Source organism: Rhynchophorus ferrugineus, unplaced genomic scaffold (assembly GCF_030347505.1).
Source record: "Rhynchophorus ferrugineus isolate W39M unplaced genomic scaffold, kcgeb_rfMv2 rfM6, whole genome shotgun sequence".
NCBI classification, from domain to species: domain Eukaryota; kingdom Metazoa; phylum Arthropoda; class Insecta; order Coleoptera; family Curculionidae; genus Rhynchophorus; species Rhynchophorus ferrugineus.
In genome coordinates, this window is record NW_027472585.1 from 25,606,606 (window position 1) to 25,623,688 (window position 17,083).

The 17,083-nt window shown below is 32.2% G+C and overlaps 1 protein-coding gene across 2 annotated transcripts in view; it reads right to left on the reverse strand.

The window, feature by feature from the left end:
* Nucleotides 1–17,083, reverse strand: part of LOC143198219 (uncharacterized) — a 376,811-nt gene that overhangs the window by 5,458 nt on the left and 354,270 nt on the right. The window contains exons 19-22 of one of the 2 annotated variants that reach the window (XM_076407333.1): nucleotides 15,668–15,862; nucleotides 13,568–13,807; nucleotides 6,904–7,193; nucleotides 670–1,569 (exon numbers count right to left, since the gene is read on the reverse strand). In XM_076407333.1, coding sequence (XP_076263448.1) covers nucleotides 670–1,569; nucleotides 6,904–7,193; nucleotides 13,568–13,807; nucleotides 15,668–15,862 — 1,625 coding nt within the window. The remainder of the gene's footprint in view (nucleotides 1–669; nucleotides 1,570–6,903; nucleotides 7,194–13,567; nucleotides 13,808–15,667; nucleotides 15,863–17,083) is intronic. The other variant, XM_076407332.1, reaches the window with a different exon arrangement.

Here is a 17,083-nt window from a genome sequence, read left to right on the forward strand (position 1 = left end):
CTAGGTGAGGACTCAATTGAAATGAAACAAGAGCATGTACATTAGGTACAAATTATCGAAATAGTTATTTTTAAGCGTTTTCCATCATCTGAAAAAAAAAACGTTAACTCCAAGTACTAACTGAACATAACTTAGGTTAATGTTTGAACATGTACATTTCAGTGATTAAATAGCAACAAAAACAGACTTTTTCTCGAATTTTAAAACTAAAAACTTAAAAGCTTAAAAGCCTAAAAATAAATCACGGCTAGATCCTATAAAAATTAGAGTACAACTTGAAGGAAGTGTTTCATTACTCTGCTCCTAGAAAGTGGTTAGACGTAGATTGCGGTACCATGAAGTAAACAGTTAAACAAAGTGAGTGAAGAACTTGATCAGAAAACTAATTTCTTCGGCAAGGAAATATGAATTTTGACGGTATTTTCCTTATGCAGTATATTGATGAGACCAGTAACTCATTCACTTTCAGTTCCTGACAACATAGCGCACTTTCGCATTAATGTTTGGCGTCTTAAAGTCTGCATGTTCCCTGATAAACCACAGAAAACACTGGACAATATTTCCAAGATTAAATTCAATGTTGTCTATTTTTATATGAGATAAATATGAAGTATCTACTATTATTTGATGAAGCCAAATAATTTATTATATATCATGATAAAAACTTACTTTTGCTTTATATAAGGCACTCTGCTGCATCGCAGCAGCCTCTTCGAAGATGAGCCCGTCTTCTGCTTGAGGATCAACTACGAACCTTGGACATTGGGCGTCCTCATCTTCGCTTGTGCTGATTGATACGTTGGGTATTTCGACAGATATACGTTCGTCACCGCTACCGGAATTGTCCAAAGCGGAAGCAGCGGCAGCTCTTCTGGCTACCGGCGATTGGCTTCGACGCATCACCGGCGTTAAAGCGGGTGAAGGTAACGGAGTTGGCAATTCCCGAATAGGCGAAAGGCACTTACTGATTGTGCTAGGTATCTCTAATAGTATGCTTGGTGGGTGCAGTAAGTTTCCAGCACCTGAAGGTTGTCGATGGACACCTAATGGGTCTAAGACTGCTACCTCAATGGTGCCCAAATGTTGAGGCACCACTGGACTTTCCGATAATCCACTTGAAAACGACACCGGAGTGTGAACAGATGACGAAGACGACTCATCGTCACCCACTATATCATCGTGTGGGGTTGAAGCAGTAGGTGTGGTCGAAGGTGACAGTTTTAATGAAGGTGGTAAATTAACACCAGCTGAACTTGACGAGAAGTTCCGGAACATTGCTAAGATGGAATCGGCGCTAGCTGGTTTTTGTCTTCCAACGACCGAACTCTTACTAGGACGTCTACATCCAAGTAAATCTGAAATGCTTGAGCTCAATGCGTTTGGTATTGCTAAGTCGGAGCTTGTGAATGAATCGCTTCCTTGGTTACTAGATGTACTGTTCGGGCTACGGTTTACTACACTAGGAGATGGCGGAGTGCTGGAAGGCCGTGAAAATGCTGTACCTGGACGATTACCCATTCGTGCTCCAGTTGCTTCCATGTCGGAGCCCGAACTCATTTCAGCTGACACCTTTTACATAAAATATATTATAACATTGCAAAATATTTAACCAAAAGCTTATATCAAATGCAAAATTGAAATTTTTATGGAAAATTCAAATCATACTTTAAAATTTGAGAGGATTTAAGGAAACATTTGCAAATGAAGAAGTTGGCACAATCTATTTTATTGAAAATATTGTTCACCGGTAGCTACTGTTCTTATCTTCAGTTAGTACGCCTTCAAAAATATCTTCGTTATTTGAGGAAACTCAAGAATCGACAAATTTGATTTCTTGTAAAAGTGAAATGCTGTTTAGCCTGGTCCTGAGTGACCAATGGATCAGGTACAACAGATCGTCAAAGGACCAAGGTTAGTACGGCGTGTGAGTTAGGGGCTTTTCAGTTAAACATTTTCATATATATTTTCGAGTTGTCTTTATTGCTTGATTCAAACGTATACATTGTATTCAATTGATTCAATTATTTCACTATATTTGTTTACTTCAATGTCTAATTCATAGTATTTGAGTTTTTCAAACCATCACTGACAAATTGTGTCGCTTAAGTTATTGTTATGTGTTTCATCTGCAGATGTTTTCAAATTAAGGAAGTAAAATGAACGTTATTCGAAAATGATGCGTTAAACTAAAAGAAAAGAAATGTTGATACAAAATCTCTAATACTTGAAAGATATGTTGTTAACTTACAATATGACTACACAACATAGAGACATAGCATGAGAATTTAAATGGACACAATCGTAACCTTGTTCAGACTGTGAGTTTTGGCCATCAGAGAGTCGGAGCTACTACTGTAGCAACAACTGACAGCTTTTTTTCATCTTATGCTTTGGCAAAATTTTTGCGTACGTCTTTAAGGTATATTTATTTTCTTTCCATTTTTGTGTATAATTTTAATTAAATAATTTTTATTGCATTTGTGGAAACACTGATCGAGCATATTTTAAAACAATTGTCTGGAACAGTATAATAGAAAAAGTGATACTATCTTTGTCTTAGTGGATGAGAAAAGTCAATAGAAAAAAGCAAAAAGTGAAAAATGTTGTGCCGCTATATCTATAATATATGAACACTGTTCAATTATAAAGCTACAAGAAATATATTTTATTCACTCAGTATATTCCCATTGGCTAATCCTTTCGTTGTCGAGATGTGCAAAATTTGATTACATTAATTTGAGGTTATACATTTTATATGTTTTTATTTTGTGGATATGACGTTTTAAATTAGACCTAAAGGGGTCTAGTCATTACTTAAGGTATTGCTGGGCTATTTAACGGAAGAGAAGTATTTGTTAGATATGTTACATGTTAGTTAACATTTAATTTTTAATTAATTTCTCTATTCTATATTGCTCTTTCAGATTATCATTGTTTCCGATGGAGGCAACTTGGTCTTATTGAACAGCATTTGCTCTCTTATGCAGATATCTTGGTTGACTATTAACTAACTTAACTAACATAATATGTGAAGTTTATTTCAGTGCTCAAGTACTACCAATAATATCGAAAAAAGCAATAACTACCAATGAACGATATTTTCAATTATTCACGATTCATTTCATTAGAACGTAAGTACCGATAGAATAAATTAATAATGTTAATTAATAAATAAAACACTATTTTATAACCATGTTAGTAAACAACAACAATAAATGGCATCAGGAGTTAGTTTTTATCGATTTTTATCTATACTATTTGAAAATTTCGGAATGATATCTTATTTAATCATTACTTGTTTCTTTGGTGTTCACTACTGCTTTTACTTTTTTTTATTTTCTTTGTTTAAGTTTTTTTTTATAATTTTTTTAATTATTATTACTTTTATTAAATAAGAATAATATTGCGGCACCATTTTTATTCATTTTAGATATAAAAGAATAATTATCTGTGCCATAATATAACAGAGGGCATAGATTAGTCGAGGAGAAACATTGATATTGCAATCAAAACGGAACATCAGCAGTCATTTTGACAAACATAAGGTCTTGCTATGAGTATCTAAACCAAGGTTATTTAAAAAGTTAAAATGAAAAGCTATTATTGAAAAGGCCACAATAAGAAGTTAATTAAGATCGTATAAATTCCTTCTGTAATTTTAAGAAATCCTTACAGTTATTATAGAAAAGGATAGTAATAAGAATACCAGGCCAAGTCAGCATACCACTAATGTATTCTAATTGGTTTAAATATGTGACCAACATCCTTGTCATTTGGAACCATCGAATGGAAAAGCCCAGTTAGTTTCTTACTTACTTGTATTTTCAACATCTAAACATCCAATTCATTGTTGAAATTAACCTCGAGATTCATTTCTTAGACATTTTAGTTTGATGAAAGGATAATGGTTCATTAGTTTATCAGGTTTAGAGGAAATCAACAAATCGAGCCAGACACCTTCAGGCCATCCTAAAAATTATCCGTCTTGAATTCTTTTATTTATAGGGCCTTCATTACACCAGATCTTTAGAGAATGAACTTAATCATCTTAGACGTGTCCTTTTTCAAAGTGAATACAACTTGAGACACAAAAATAATTATTAAATATCTTTCAAATAAGTAGCAAGATCGAATGTCATATAAGGAAAAAAGAAGAAGAGATGAACGAACATTTCTAGCCAGCAGTCCTCCTATCTCTTCAAGGAATAGTAGGTAACAGATAGCTCAGATGCTCTCTAACGTCAAAGTTATATTGTCAGAAAGTTGTTATTTCTGCTAATTGGCTGATAATTTGTTTTAGGTAATTAATAATTCAATTAATTGGTAATAACTCATAAGGTACAGTTCCCAAATTTCGCTCCCTGTTGTATGCTTTCAGCTAACTAACGCTATCTAGTTTTCACATCCTGAAATTAAAGTTACTTACTACAGTTGCCATTTAATGTAGTTACTTGAAAAACTGTTCAAGGTGAGTTTTTAACTAAAGTATTTTCGGATTTGAGTACATATTTATATGCTTCATTTATTAAAACAAAACTCACTGATTTGAAAGTGAAAATATGATTTAAAACGATAGGAAAAATATCAGATTATGACATGTGTGAGTGTGTGTGTAATGATGTATGAAATGACTAGAACATTCCTTATAACGTTTTCCTTCGTGGACCTAATACTGATCCCGTGAAGTTATTTGGGTAGTTTTACACGTTACTTTTAAATTGATTCTCTGTTTTTTATTTTTATTTAATGTGTTTCATTATTATTTAGATGCCATGAAAAAAGCTGTTGAAGCAAGAATGAAAGAAAAGTTTTTCACGACCCAGAAGCAATTTTGAAAGATGAACGTGAAATTCTGAAAAATTTGTAGAAAGTGTAGTTTCTGGGAAAATGTGAAGAAAACCAGTTTTGCTGGAATTAGAACAAAAGTTGGCAAGCTATTGCTTGCAAAAGGATCAGATTGAGTGTGGCGTCACCCTTTATGGTTTAAAACGAATGGCAGTTCGCTCTCAGGAATAATATTCAACACCAATTTTTACGGATAAAAAAGCGGACAAAAGATGGATGAAGTTATTTATGGTTTGTTATCCTTTTTGTTATTCCGTAAACCAGAGTTATTGTCACGAGCTCGTGTTCAAGATTTTACTGCAGGAAACATTAAGACGTATTACTCAGCCTGTTCACAAAATAGCTGAAACATTTCGGATCCATAGTAAAGCTTTCTAAAGAGGATCCTATTATGCTGATGTTAGATGGTCATTACAGGTATACAAGAAATTTAAAGGTAATTGACATTGCACGTGATAATCGTCATCATACGATTCGATCAATCATTTTTGGCAAGTCATTCAGGGTAAGTGGTCTCACTATCAAGTTGGAGAAATATTTGAAAATGCTTATGCAGAAGCTTGCGCGTGTTTTAGAACTAATACAGCAGTAATTAGATTTCAGAAAACAGGAATATGTCCACTTAATGAATACATTTTTGTTGACTCACGATATGTTCCTTTTTCAATCCATGCAAACAATACAATATCTTTGATAAATGACATCTCATCACTTTCGGACTTTACAGAAAGAGCAAGGTCAATTACATCTACTCCATTATCTCGATCAGAAAACTCCATTTATAGTACCAGCAGATGTGCAGGCTCTTCCAATTATTGAACCACCTTTCAGGTGGGATAAAGCCTTCAGGGCAAAAACAAGAATATATGGACGCATAAAAGAAGCGCAATGAGACAGAAGTGTAAAAAAAACTAGAAATACAAGCGACAAAAGAAACAGTCTTCTGACGAGGAAACAAGTTAAAAGTGTAGAAAATCGGAGAGTTATCTAGTTGTCTGAAAATTTTTAATTCATATTAATGATTGACAAGAGCTTAATTAGATTATTATTGTAGGATTATTAAGTACTAATTTTATATAAATATTATGAATATAATTTAAGTTCACGTACTGATTTTTGTGATCTCGAATAGGTGGAATTAGGTGGTCAAAAAATATTTTTAGATTTTGTACCTTGTTGTCAAAATTGTCTTTACAGAATTTGTAAATGAGTTAACAGGGTTTTGATATCGTTATAATCTAAGAAATATTTTACTGCATTTGATATATAACACATTCATTTTGAATGAATTCGATCAGACACACTGAAGATGAAATTGGTAAATGGTGGAATTGTGGACAAGTGTTGGATATATTGAAAATTAACAGCTTAGTTATTCACTTATTTAAGAGTGGCAACTCTTAGTGGCAGTGATTGAATGAAACTTTCGGGATGTGAGATTATGATATAATGCTGACAATTACCGAGATAGGGCGATGGGAGTGGAAATAAATAAAGGTAAGTATATCTGTAATTGTTCAGAATATACATCAGCGTTTGGTTAGAATGTATGAGGTGAGAATGAATGCAGGTATGAATTTGCAGGTATGGAAATCTTGTTTTATCTAGAAAGATGTTACAGGTAGTAACAGAACAAACTAAACGTAAAATATAAATAAGTCCTCTAATGAAAGTACAATATATTACTTGGATATATAATTCTTAATTAGATGTCTTAGGCCTTCAGGAGGTGCGTAACTACGTAATACAACAATAGACTACGTAATAAAACGCGTCTAGAATTCTACCTTAGAGGTGGTATAGAAAAGAATTAAATGTAAATATAGTAAAACCCAACTCTAACCTAAAAACTATTATGAGTTTTATTATTATTTTAAGTTTAATTCATTATTGTATCTGTATTTTTTTTCCACCACTTTTTTAGATAAATTGGACGATATTTGGTGGCTGTATCTTACCAATTATTATCAAAAATACCTAGACAAGCGAACAATGATAAGTATCAGTTCCTGATCGAAAAGTGGATAAAAAAAAGAAATATTTTGAAAATTGACAAACCTTATTTAAAAGACGTGCAAAGGTTACTTTTTTCTCCAGTTTGGGATCGTTGAGGACGCTCATGGCTGCCTCCCCCTCCCCAAACTTCGTCTCCCTGATTACTACAGACGGGGCAGAGTGAGCGCCGTTATTTTTGTGCTCGCTCATGTGAATTAGCTCACCGAGACTTACTTTCTTCGTTGATTGTTTGCCGACCGGCGAGATAAGCTGTTGCAGAATTTGCTTCTTTTCCGCTACGTTCTTCTTAGTGGGCGTCGAATTGTTTCGTTTTTTCTTTGGAGACGGTGTACCTGTTGATCATGAAAATATATCACTTTCGTAAGCAAGTAAATATCAATTGCTAAAGCTTTTATTCTTTATGGATTTATTCGCAAATAAACTACTTTTAATAACATCGGAAATCTTTTCAGTTTAAAGCGTTTTAATATTTTAATTTACATGATTTTAATATATACTAAAATACTCTTTTTTAGATTATTATGTTCTTGTGCACCACTTTGATTCAAAAATAGTAAGACATTATTTCCTCAGACCAAACTACCACTAAAGAATATCATAAGCTTCCTCAAGCTTTCAAGTTGTTACTTACTACTTACAATAAGGTGCATTCTCATATTGTTTTTTTTTGCAATTTTTTCTTTAAAAATTCAATTTATATCATCTAGTAACTTTCTTATTCATCTTAGCTTCCTTATGATTTTGACTATTCCTGAAACTAAAGCAACCACTTCGAAATTAAACTAATGTCCTGTTTTAAGTAGATTGAGCATATTAAAGTGGAACTAAAGAAGATTTTAAAGAGTACGCCTGAAATCGAATTATATTAAAGGGGACATATACATTTGAAATAAAAATATTCTGTTTGCTTTTGTCTCAAAGTCTTACTATTTTTTTATTAAACATTGCAGAACTGCAGAACTAGGGTATATTATTAGTAACAATTAGTAAAAATTATTTTAGAGTTTTCCTTGTTCCGAAAATGTTAATATTGAATAGGTCTTAAAAATGTACTAAATTAAGACTATTTACTATTATTAAGACAAACGTTACATTTTTTGAGAATTTGAAAGGTTTCCGATGATAAATTTTTGCGATATGTACAGTAGCCAGCTGAACATTTAATACAAAAGAACATTTACAGTGCAACCTACCAGCCACACGCAAAAAGTGAGGGATTAAGGGCAATCATATCTACAAAATACAGAAAAGAGGAAATAGTAGAGTTTATAGAATTCGGACGTTATTACTGATTACTTATCAACATCATGTTAGCAAAATGGTTATGTTGCTGTCGAGAGTCGGCCCTGTTATTAATGTGTTATGTTATGAATTAATTGTTTGAAATACGGATTACACAAGTCTGAAAAAAAAACAACTGTTCGGGTATTTTCAAATGATTTGTATGTATTTTGGTATGCTGAAAACGAAATTAATATGGAAACAAGTTCAGAACGTCAGGATTTAGTCTGGCAAAGATATTGCTGGGTTACTTGCCTCAAGGCTCAAAAGCTCGAACTTGTAACTGCTAGGAGTGTCTTCCACCTGGTTTAGATATCGTGAGAAAAAGTTCATACCCTTTTTTCATCTCTTTGACCAAGAGGGAGACTATATACGATACAGTATAATGTCTTATTTATTTATATTCGTCAAAAAGATGCCTTAAAGCAGATTTTTCCATTCCATTCCTGAAGGTCAAACGGTACACCTCAAAAAAAAACTATAAGAATTTGGAATTGGTTCTTCGCAAATTAAAATATGAGCATGGTTGGAAGGTGTGCGGTGACTTTAAAATATTGTGCATGTTGTTACACTGAGTTCAAACAAATCACTGGAACAAGATGAGTTGACCGCCGAGGAAGCTTAAAGTTTGATGTTATTTGTTTGATTGATGGAACAACTTGTAAAATCGCTTCCCAAAGATAGACATTGCTTCAAATATATAGTTTCAAAGTTTCCATGTTTCCCAGAAGCGAAGGTAAAGGAATGTGTTTTCGTCTAACTAGATATTAGACGGTTTATAACTGATCCAAAATTCATGACGACCATAAGAGATCATCAAAAGGAAGGGCAGATTGCTGCTAAGGAGCTTATAGAGACATTTTTAGGTAATCATAAAGACCTTACCTATAGACAAATCGTCCAAAATATGCTGTAAGCTTTAGGTTGCCTATATGGACCTAAAAGTACGTTATCTTCGATCATACTTTCTGGAAAATTTGAGAGATGTGAGTGAAGAGCAAGTTGGACGCTTCAAAGAGACCCTCCAGATTCTTCCTACACGCGGAAATGTACAGTAATACGGCACGGAAATGGAATGTAAATACGAGCCTTACTGTAATTAAAAATAGTATTTTTCAAGTCTGTTCGCTTTTATTTTAATGTAATAACTCGCTTAACATGATTACCGGTATGATTTTCAGTATACCTAAAACATTGAGAATACATCATCTAATAATACCTAAGCAGCTTTTAGAATTTTTGTGCAGATCCTATTATTTTTGTTATTTTATGTTGTTTTTTTTTCAAATATTTATTGCAATATAATAGTCAAGTTTTTATTGCAAAAAATATTGTACGTTGTTATTTTTAAAATGTTATTATATATCCACTATTTTCTCATCTTTTTAATCCAGTTTGAATTTCGCGTTGGAAAAGGACGTGTCTTTTGAAATTACCTAAGAGTCACTTCATTTTTATAAATACTAAAATGCTTCTCAGCCAGACAATGCATCGATCGGAATAAGTGATAACATGAAAGGGCAATGTCTGATAAATACGGCGGAGTACTCCTTTAAAGGGTTCACATTTAAACGTTTTCATGCAGATTCTCGCGGATTTTGCAACACGTCCTTGTATAACGACGAACTTTTTTGTCAATGCTTGATCTAAAAGTATTAGTTAAAGTCGTAAATTAAAGTCCTTATTACATTTCCAATGATAGTTTCATTCGATTTGAGCTTATCTATTTTTTTCTTCCTATTTTCTCAATACTTAATAATAGTATTGACCAAAGTAATCTTAACCTATAAGTGGAAAAGCCCAGACATTTCTTATGAAGGTCTATATCTCATGAAAGTTTACCCTGTCAACATTTTATGGTGTTCGGATGATTTAATAATGGAAATGATAATTGTGGGAAAGTGCAACTTGTTTTGAATGATTGTTACCACTAAAACCTGTAATAACCATAAACCATAAAATAAAACCCATAAAGTAACCATAAAATAATACAAATCGTACGTACTAACCTATCTAGCCGATTAGACATTTGTCGTGATATATTTATATTCTGAAAATTTAAAGCATAATTTTTATATTTATCAATTTTAGTTATTTAAGATATTTTTATACATTCGTTTATTACAATAATTGTAACATGATTGATTAATAATATATTGTCAAAATAGTATTTAAAGAATTAAGTAATTTTAAGTATTTTTCATTTTGGAGTGGACTACGGTCACAATTGTGGAAGAACAGTGCTTAATGGAAATGCGATTGCTACTTGTAATTTAAATAGTAAGCATTTCATTATGACCAGTTTAATTAATATTCTTAACGTGTATTTAAACTTAACATTTATCAAGTCAAAAGGAAAATATGTCCGCTATTTCAATATTTGAAAGGTTCGTTTTAGAGTTGGTGACTTTAACTTTTAACAGACAGGAACCAAGCTTTTAAATAATAGAAAGGCCAAGAAGTAAGTACAATTACAGTAAATAATTGTTACGTTTGTAACTAATAATTAATGTTATGTTCGTACTAATAACTAATGATGTAACTAATAACTAATAATAATTCTTAATATATTAATTGAAATGATGCGTATTTTCATATGGAGTAAGTGATGAACCAATGGGAATTTTTTGACTGATGTTCAATTAGGGATTTTATTTATATAGTTTTATATTTATTGTCATAAATACCGCAAATCTGTATATTCCTATTTAAAATTATTAGTGTGGAAGTGAAACATTTTTTATTTTTGTTAAATGTCAAAAATGTTAATAGTATTGTTTAACATTTTTTACTGATTATTTTGCAACTTTTTTAAATTACCTTCTAAATTATCGGGCTAATTCTAATTGGACAAATTCTAGTTCTATACATGGGAGATGTTCTCCTATATTCTATCTGTTCTAATCGTCTTGATATTATAAGGGGATTATATTAGATAATAAATTACGTTTACAATTTATATAGAAATTTCAAACCTTAAAATTGTGTTTTTTATCGATAGTTAAAATTTATTTAACAATATTATTGACAATATTTTATTGTTTCAAATGCCTGTACTGTGGAAATCGATAATTTTAACAAACATTTAGTGGCATTCAATATTTAATCCCTCATAATTGTCCGAAATTGTCCATTTTCTCTTATTGCCAATAATAATATTCTAATTTTTTTAATAAAATATAAAGTTACGCCTCTACTACAACTATAGAAATTCTATTGTAAAATTATTCTAAAACTTACCTACTGATTGATTGCCTCCACTTTTTGCAACATGGAAGTTGATCCTAATTTAAGAATATATTTTTTAAATTTTTATCTTTTAGCAGTTTTGCAATTTAATTTATTATAATTATTTGACATATTATTAGAATAATATGAAAGATTAATTTATATCTTTACGTATATATATATATATATATATATATATATATATATATATATATATTTGTCTGTCTATGTGATATATCTATATGATAATTAAATATTTCCTAAAGGGTTGGACCGATTTTGATGAAATTTGTGTGTGTTTTTGTGGATTCGAGAATAATTTATAGTTTATAGTATACAATTAGACTTTTATATTAGACAATTAGAGCGGGTAGGGGGCTGCAAAAGGTTACAAGAATTTTTAAAATTATTTTTGATTTCAACTGGCCTATGTTTGTCAGAGTGACATTTTTGACAACCGCCGCAATAACTGCCGTTGATATGTGTAGGATAAAATTAAATGTCATTATATTGACATATCATTTGTACTATTTAAAGTAAAACGTGCGGCCTCTGATACTAATTTATTCATACGACCTTGCAGATATTGGCTGACTTAGCTCTTTCATCGGATATAGCGTGTGTTACGTTATGTAATGTGTGTACATTTACAGTAATATATTGAATGATAAAAATAATATTGCCAACATATGGTCATATTTTTAAATATTGCCACTATCAGTTTTATTTTCAATATTTTTTGTTATGGGTTTTGTCAGATTGCATATTAATGAAATTTGGTTTACATTCCTGTTGATGTTAACTTAAGAAAATATATTTATTTATGGTGTATGTGTTGTATTTATTTAACTTTATTTAAACAGAATGCCACGTCTTCAACAATAGACAGGAAATATTGGTCGACGGCACACCTAATGCAGAAATAGTCTACAACTATCGATTAAATAGAACTACAGAAGAACACTTAAGAGACCAGGTTGCAGACAGTTGTGTAAATGATAATCGAACAGAATGTAACACAACGAATGCCTTCCAGCTAATATATTGAAACAACGAAGCACGTCAACAAGCCACCGACACACACAGAGCACTTTAATAGCGCGTGTAATAACGTTGCTCATTGTCAAGTACATCAATCATCGCTTTGCTTTCGAATATGATACCGAAATAGGGTATTCGTCATATGAATAAGTTGCAAAACGCAAACATTTTCAATAATTTAAGTACAACAGTGAATCAGTGGTTTTTGCTGCACACCAGGAAAACTTTAAATTCCTTCCACTGAAAATACTGTTAGTTGGAAATTGGAATTAATTGAAGTCACATCTCAATTGTTTGGGAGATACATACTGATATATTGATCCCGTACTCGCCTTGTATAAATTAATATTGTACTAAGTATATTTAATGTAAGATGTAATTTTAAAAAATTCTCAATCGAAATTGTTTTTGCGTAAAATTTGCAAATTAATATGCTTTCAAATGAGATAACGAAAAGCAACAAAAATCGTTCAGAATGAGTATGGTCTTAATTTTGAATCAACATTCAAGATTTAGGGCCCAGTGTACCCTCAAGTTGAATCTTTGTTTTCAAAGTCTGATGGCGATACAAAATTTTTGCAGATCTATTTTATGGGTGATGACAGCAACAACAGACACGCTGTCTATGATGGGGGAAAGACAAATTGTGAAAATTTCGTTCACTTTTTTGTACGATCATAACCATTTGGTCCAGTTGATAAACACCGTGTTCAAAACCACAACTACTATTATCTTTAAATCAGTCAAAATATCATATTGAGAGCACATATGGAGATACAATTTAACAACTATATGAAGTTGCAATTGTTATGGCTGGTGACCCATTTGAACGTTGAGATATCTGTTACGCAATACTTTTTTTCACATATTTTCTTCAAAACGGCCCAAAAACTTTTAATTTATTTTTAAAAAATTGAAATTTTCGGATTTAAAACGTTTGAATAGGACAACACGTGTCGGGTCTGTTACTATTTGTATATAGTACTATTTTTTTTATATTTATAAAGTAATTTATGTGGTGTGTAAAAATGGACGTACTCTCGAAGCAACTTAAAGTCGTATATAAGACGAAGGAAAGTATAGATAGTAGAGAGAAAGAGAATAGTGAGGCGTGTCAAGTGTGAGGAGACACAGTAGCGCGGGTGTAGCGCCTTACGTCGGGGGGAGGGTTTTAGTAAATCGTCCAAACTAAAAGTACGGGCCGTTGCCGGCGAGTAGCCACCGCTACTGGCGTGTGGGCTGGTCAGGCTGAGGATGGACGGCTTGCGGATACCCAAGCGGCCGAAGAGTGAACGAGGCGTGGTACCGGAACCCGGAGACGGAGCTGCAGCTGCTGTCGGTGCTGCTGAAGCCGCTGCGAGCTGTTCCCGGACGGATGTGCTACGTAGTGAATGAACTGAAATAATGAGAATTAACATTAGCCAAACCAATATTAATTTATTTCAACTGTAATTATTTTTAATAATCTAACACATTACTCAGTGAGTCTTTATTCTGGCAACATGGCTCATATTAATTCACTCTCGATAGCAGTTCCAAACTATTAGTTTAGAAGTCATAGTGCTTTGGTGAAATCACATTTGTTATATCAGGCATATATATTAATTTTAAAGCATTTATAACAGGTGGTGTTATTGTATATTAATTACATCGGGTACATTTGTAACCAGCTTCATGTTGAAGCCACACTGATTGGTTTCACTCTTCAGGATGTCATTCCATCTAACTGTGTACAAACATTTTTTTCGCGCGTCAAAAATGTGTGAACTTGTGCCAAGTAAATCGCTTTTATGGTCAATTTTACTTTGTGAAATACTGTGTGGAGTTAATGGAAATATTGCTTCATGGTGCTAATATGTGAATACTGGTTTGGACGTTTTAAAAATGTGGCGATTTTAACTCCGAAGACAAAGAACGTTCTGAATTGCCAAAAAAATTTGAAGACGAGAACTTGACGGTATTGCACGATGAAACCATCAATGAGGATTGCTATCGACTATAATTGATACGTTTTAGCTGAGCACTACGCGAAAAACAGCCAGAATACGAGCAAAGACGCAACAATGTTATTGATTTTTCAAAATAGATGAAAATATACTTGGAAACATTAAACATTAAATCGTTCTTTCACGATCGCCAGCATTCTGGACTGGGTCAAGTCTCCTACCATAGAAGGGAGCTGCAGTGATGTAACATTGACTTCCATAATCCAGTTTATTTCTAATTAGTGTCTTATATATATTACTCAGTGAAATTCTATAGATTTATTTAGAAACAAGAAGAAGATTACTCAACAATGAATGAAACAAAGTGTATCGCAGGAGGCAGTGTTTTGGGTCGTGTTCTTTATCTAGTCTATACATGTGATATATCACAAATACGCCTACATTTGCTGATAATACAGCGATACTTGCTATTGGAGCTAAAAGCGTAAAAGCAACCAGAAAATTGCAACGCGCATTCAATAATATGTATACTGGAGCAAGATTTGGAGAATATTAGTCAACGAAAGTAAATCAGAGCATATTGAAATGACTTGGAATCAAACTATTCATATACCAACAAATATTTGTTCATATGAATAGTATTATTATCCCATACAGTAACAACGTTAAGTAACTTGTGATTAATCTAAACACAAATCTTCGTTGAACGGAGCATATTAAAAGGAAAATAACAGTAAAAGAACTTAAATTAAATTAATTAATGGTTATTTGGAAGAAAATCTAAATTATTCGTAAATAATATGTTGCTGTACAAGTAAATACTAACACCTATATGACTTGATATTCAGTTATGGGTATAAGTCATGAGAAGTTGTATGGACGTGGTAGGAACAATTACCTGTACCGAGGCCTTTGGATTCGAAATGTTACCGAGAGATTAAGATAATTAAGAGTTAATACCGAAATGCTCTAACTCTTGGCCCACACCGATAGGACGTGGGTCCAAAAGAACCAGGCGAAGAATGAAGGAGACGTGAAGAGAAGTGTACTAAATGGTAAACATACTGAAAAGTGCTACTAGCTTTTACTTTATTTTATTTTATTATATTTATAGAGATTAATTAAGGACCAATGGCTCTTCCTAAATAACATGTCAATAAATAAGAAATATATCCTTTACATTTCGCTATAATTAAAATGAATGGCATAACATATAATGATTGTAATATAATGATTATCACAAATAGTAATACAATTAATCTTTCTGAAAGTTTATTTACCATTAAAATAACAGTTAAATATATACTTACTTCTATTTCTATTGTCATCTTCCGCTAAAAGCTTTTCAATTTTTTCCGGAAAATGTCTCTTGGCGCACCAAACCAAACCTATGACTCCCATTACAATGAACACAGTCATCAGTCCAAGCCAAAAAGGTTCATGTAGCATGCGCTCGCTCAGAGGTTTATACGGTATATGCAACATTTTCCTTTCACATCGGGGACCTGTAAAAGATATATGTTTAGAAAAAAATAAAGTTATATGTCGAAAAGATATCTTTGATGTTCCACCATTAATATTAAAGAGTAGCAACGTTACTAATGGATTATGAGTAAATTTTAGTGCTACTAGGAAAATATATTTAATATGGGAATTATTACTTCTTTTAAATAAAAATATGACCTGCATTTGTAATATCGGTTTGTAAAAGACGGTCTGTCACTTAGGTTTTCAAACTTATTTTCGATTATAGAATCATCGGTTAGTCAGTTATTAGCTTTAATCGAAAACAGCTAAATAAAGATGATGATTCCGAAAGCTGCTGTATAAAAATATTCTGATATGAATATAAAAATTACTAAAAAGATGAGTTCTGCTTTCTTATCCTGAATTAAAATGAACACAGTATGAACCATTTGCTCGTGGATTATTTTAGCTCAATAAATATCCGGAATTTACATTTAGGAAAGTTATATTAAAGAACAAGTTGTTTTTAACGAATTACAAAGATTTTTGTATTTTTTGGTTAAACGTCAAATATTTCTTTCACTAAAGTCAACAATAATACCTTTCTTTAATCCCAAATGTGCCTACAAGCTAAGAGGATGAATGATGACCTAGAACCTTAGCTTTAAATTATTTATAATATTACATATAAGACGTGTGCTGTTTCCCTTACGTTAGATTAATTAATATCTAGGGTAGTCTAGTGTCTGTTTTTTTACACCCTGGCTTGTTATAAAGGCCAAGTGTACTTTTCTTACACAGTATATTGTTATATTTATTTTTATATCCAACCTGAGTATCTTCCATCAAACCAAACCTAGACAATAAACTAAGATTTTTTCTACATTTCTGTACCCTACTTGGTAATGTAATTTTTGCTGGCGAATTGAAATATAATGAGTTAAACTTTAAACTATTAAATTCAGACAATCAGTAGCGGCCCCTGATAGAAATTTTAAGGAGTTCCGATTTTTTTTACAAAAAAATAACTTTGTCATTAAAATTGTCTAATTAAATTAAAGACCACTTCTATAGTCACTATTATTAATATCATTGTTATTATTAACTGGTCGTAAGTCGCTTAAAATTCTGACACAAATAACCGATATCACATACGCGCATACGGCTGGATTAGATGCAGCGAAATCTCTACATAAATATCGGCCTTTTTTGGGCCGTTTTGTGGGATATGGGGGTAGCGGAGTGCTGCGCAGGTGTTT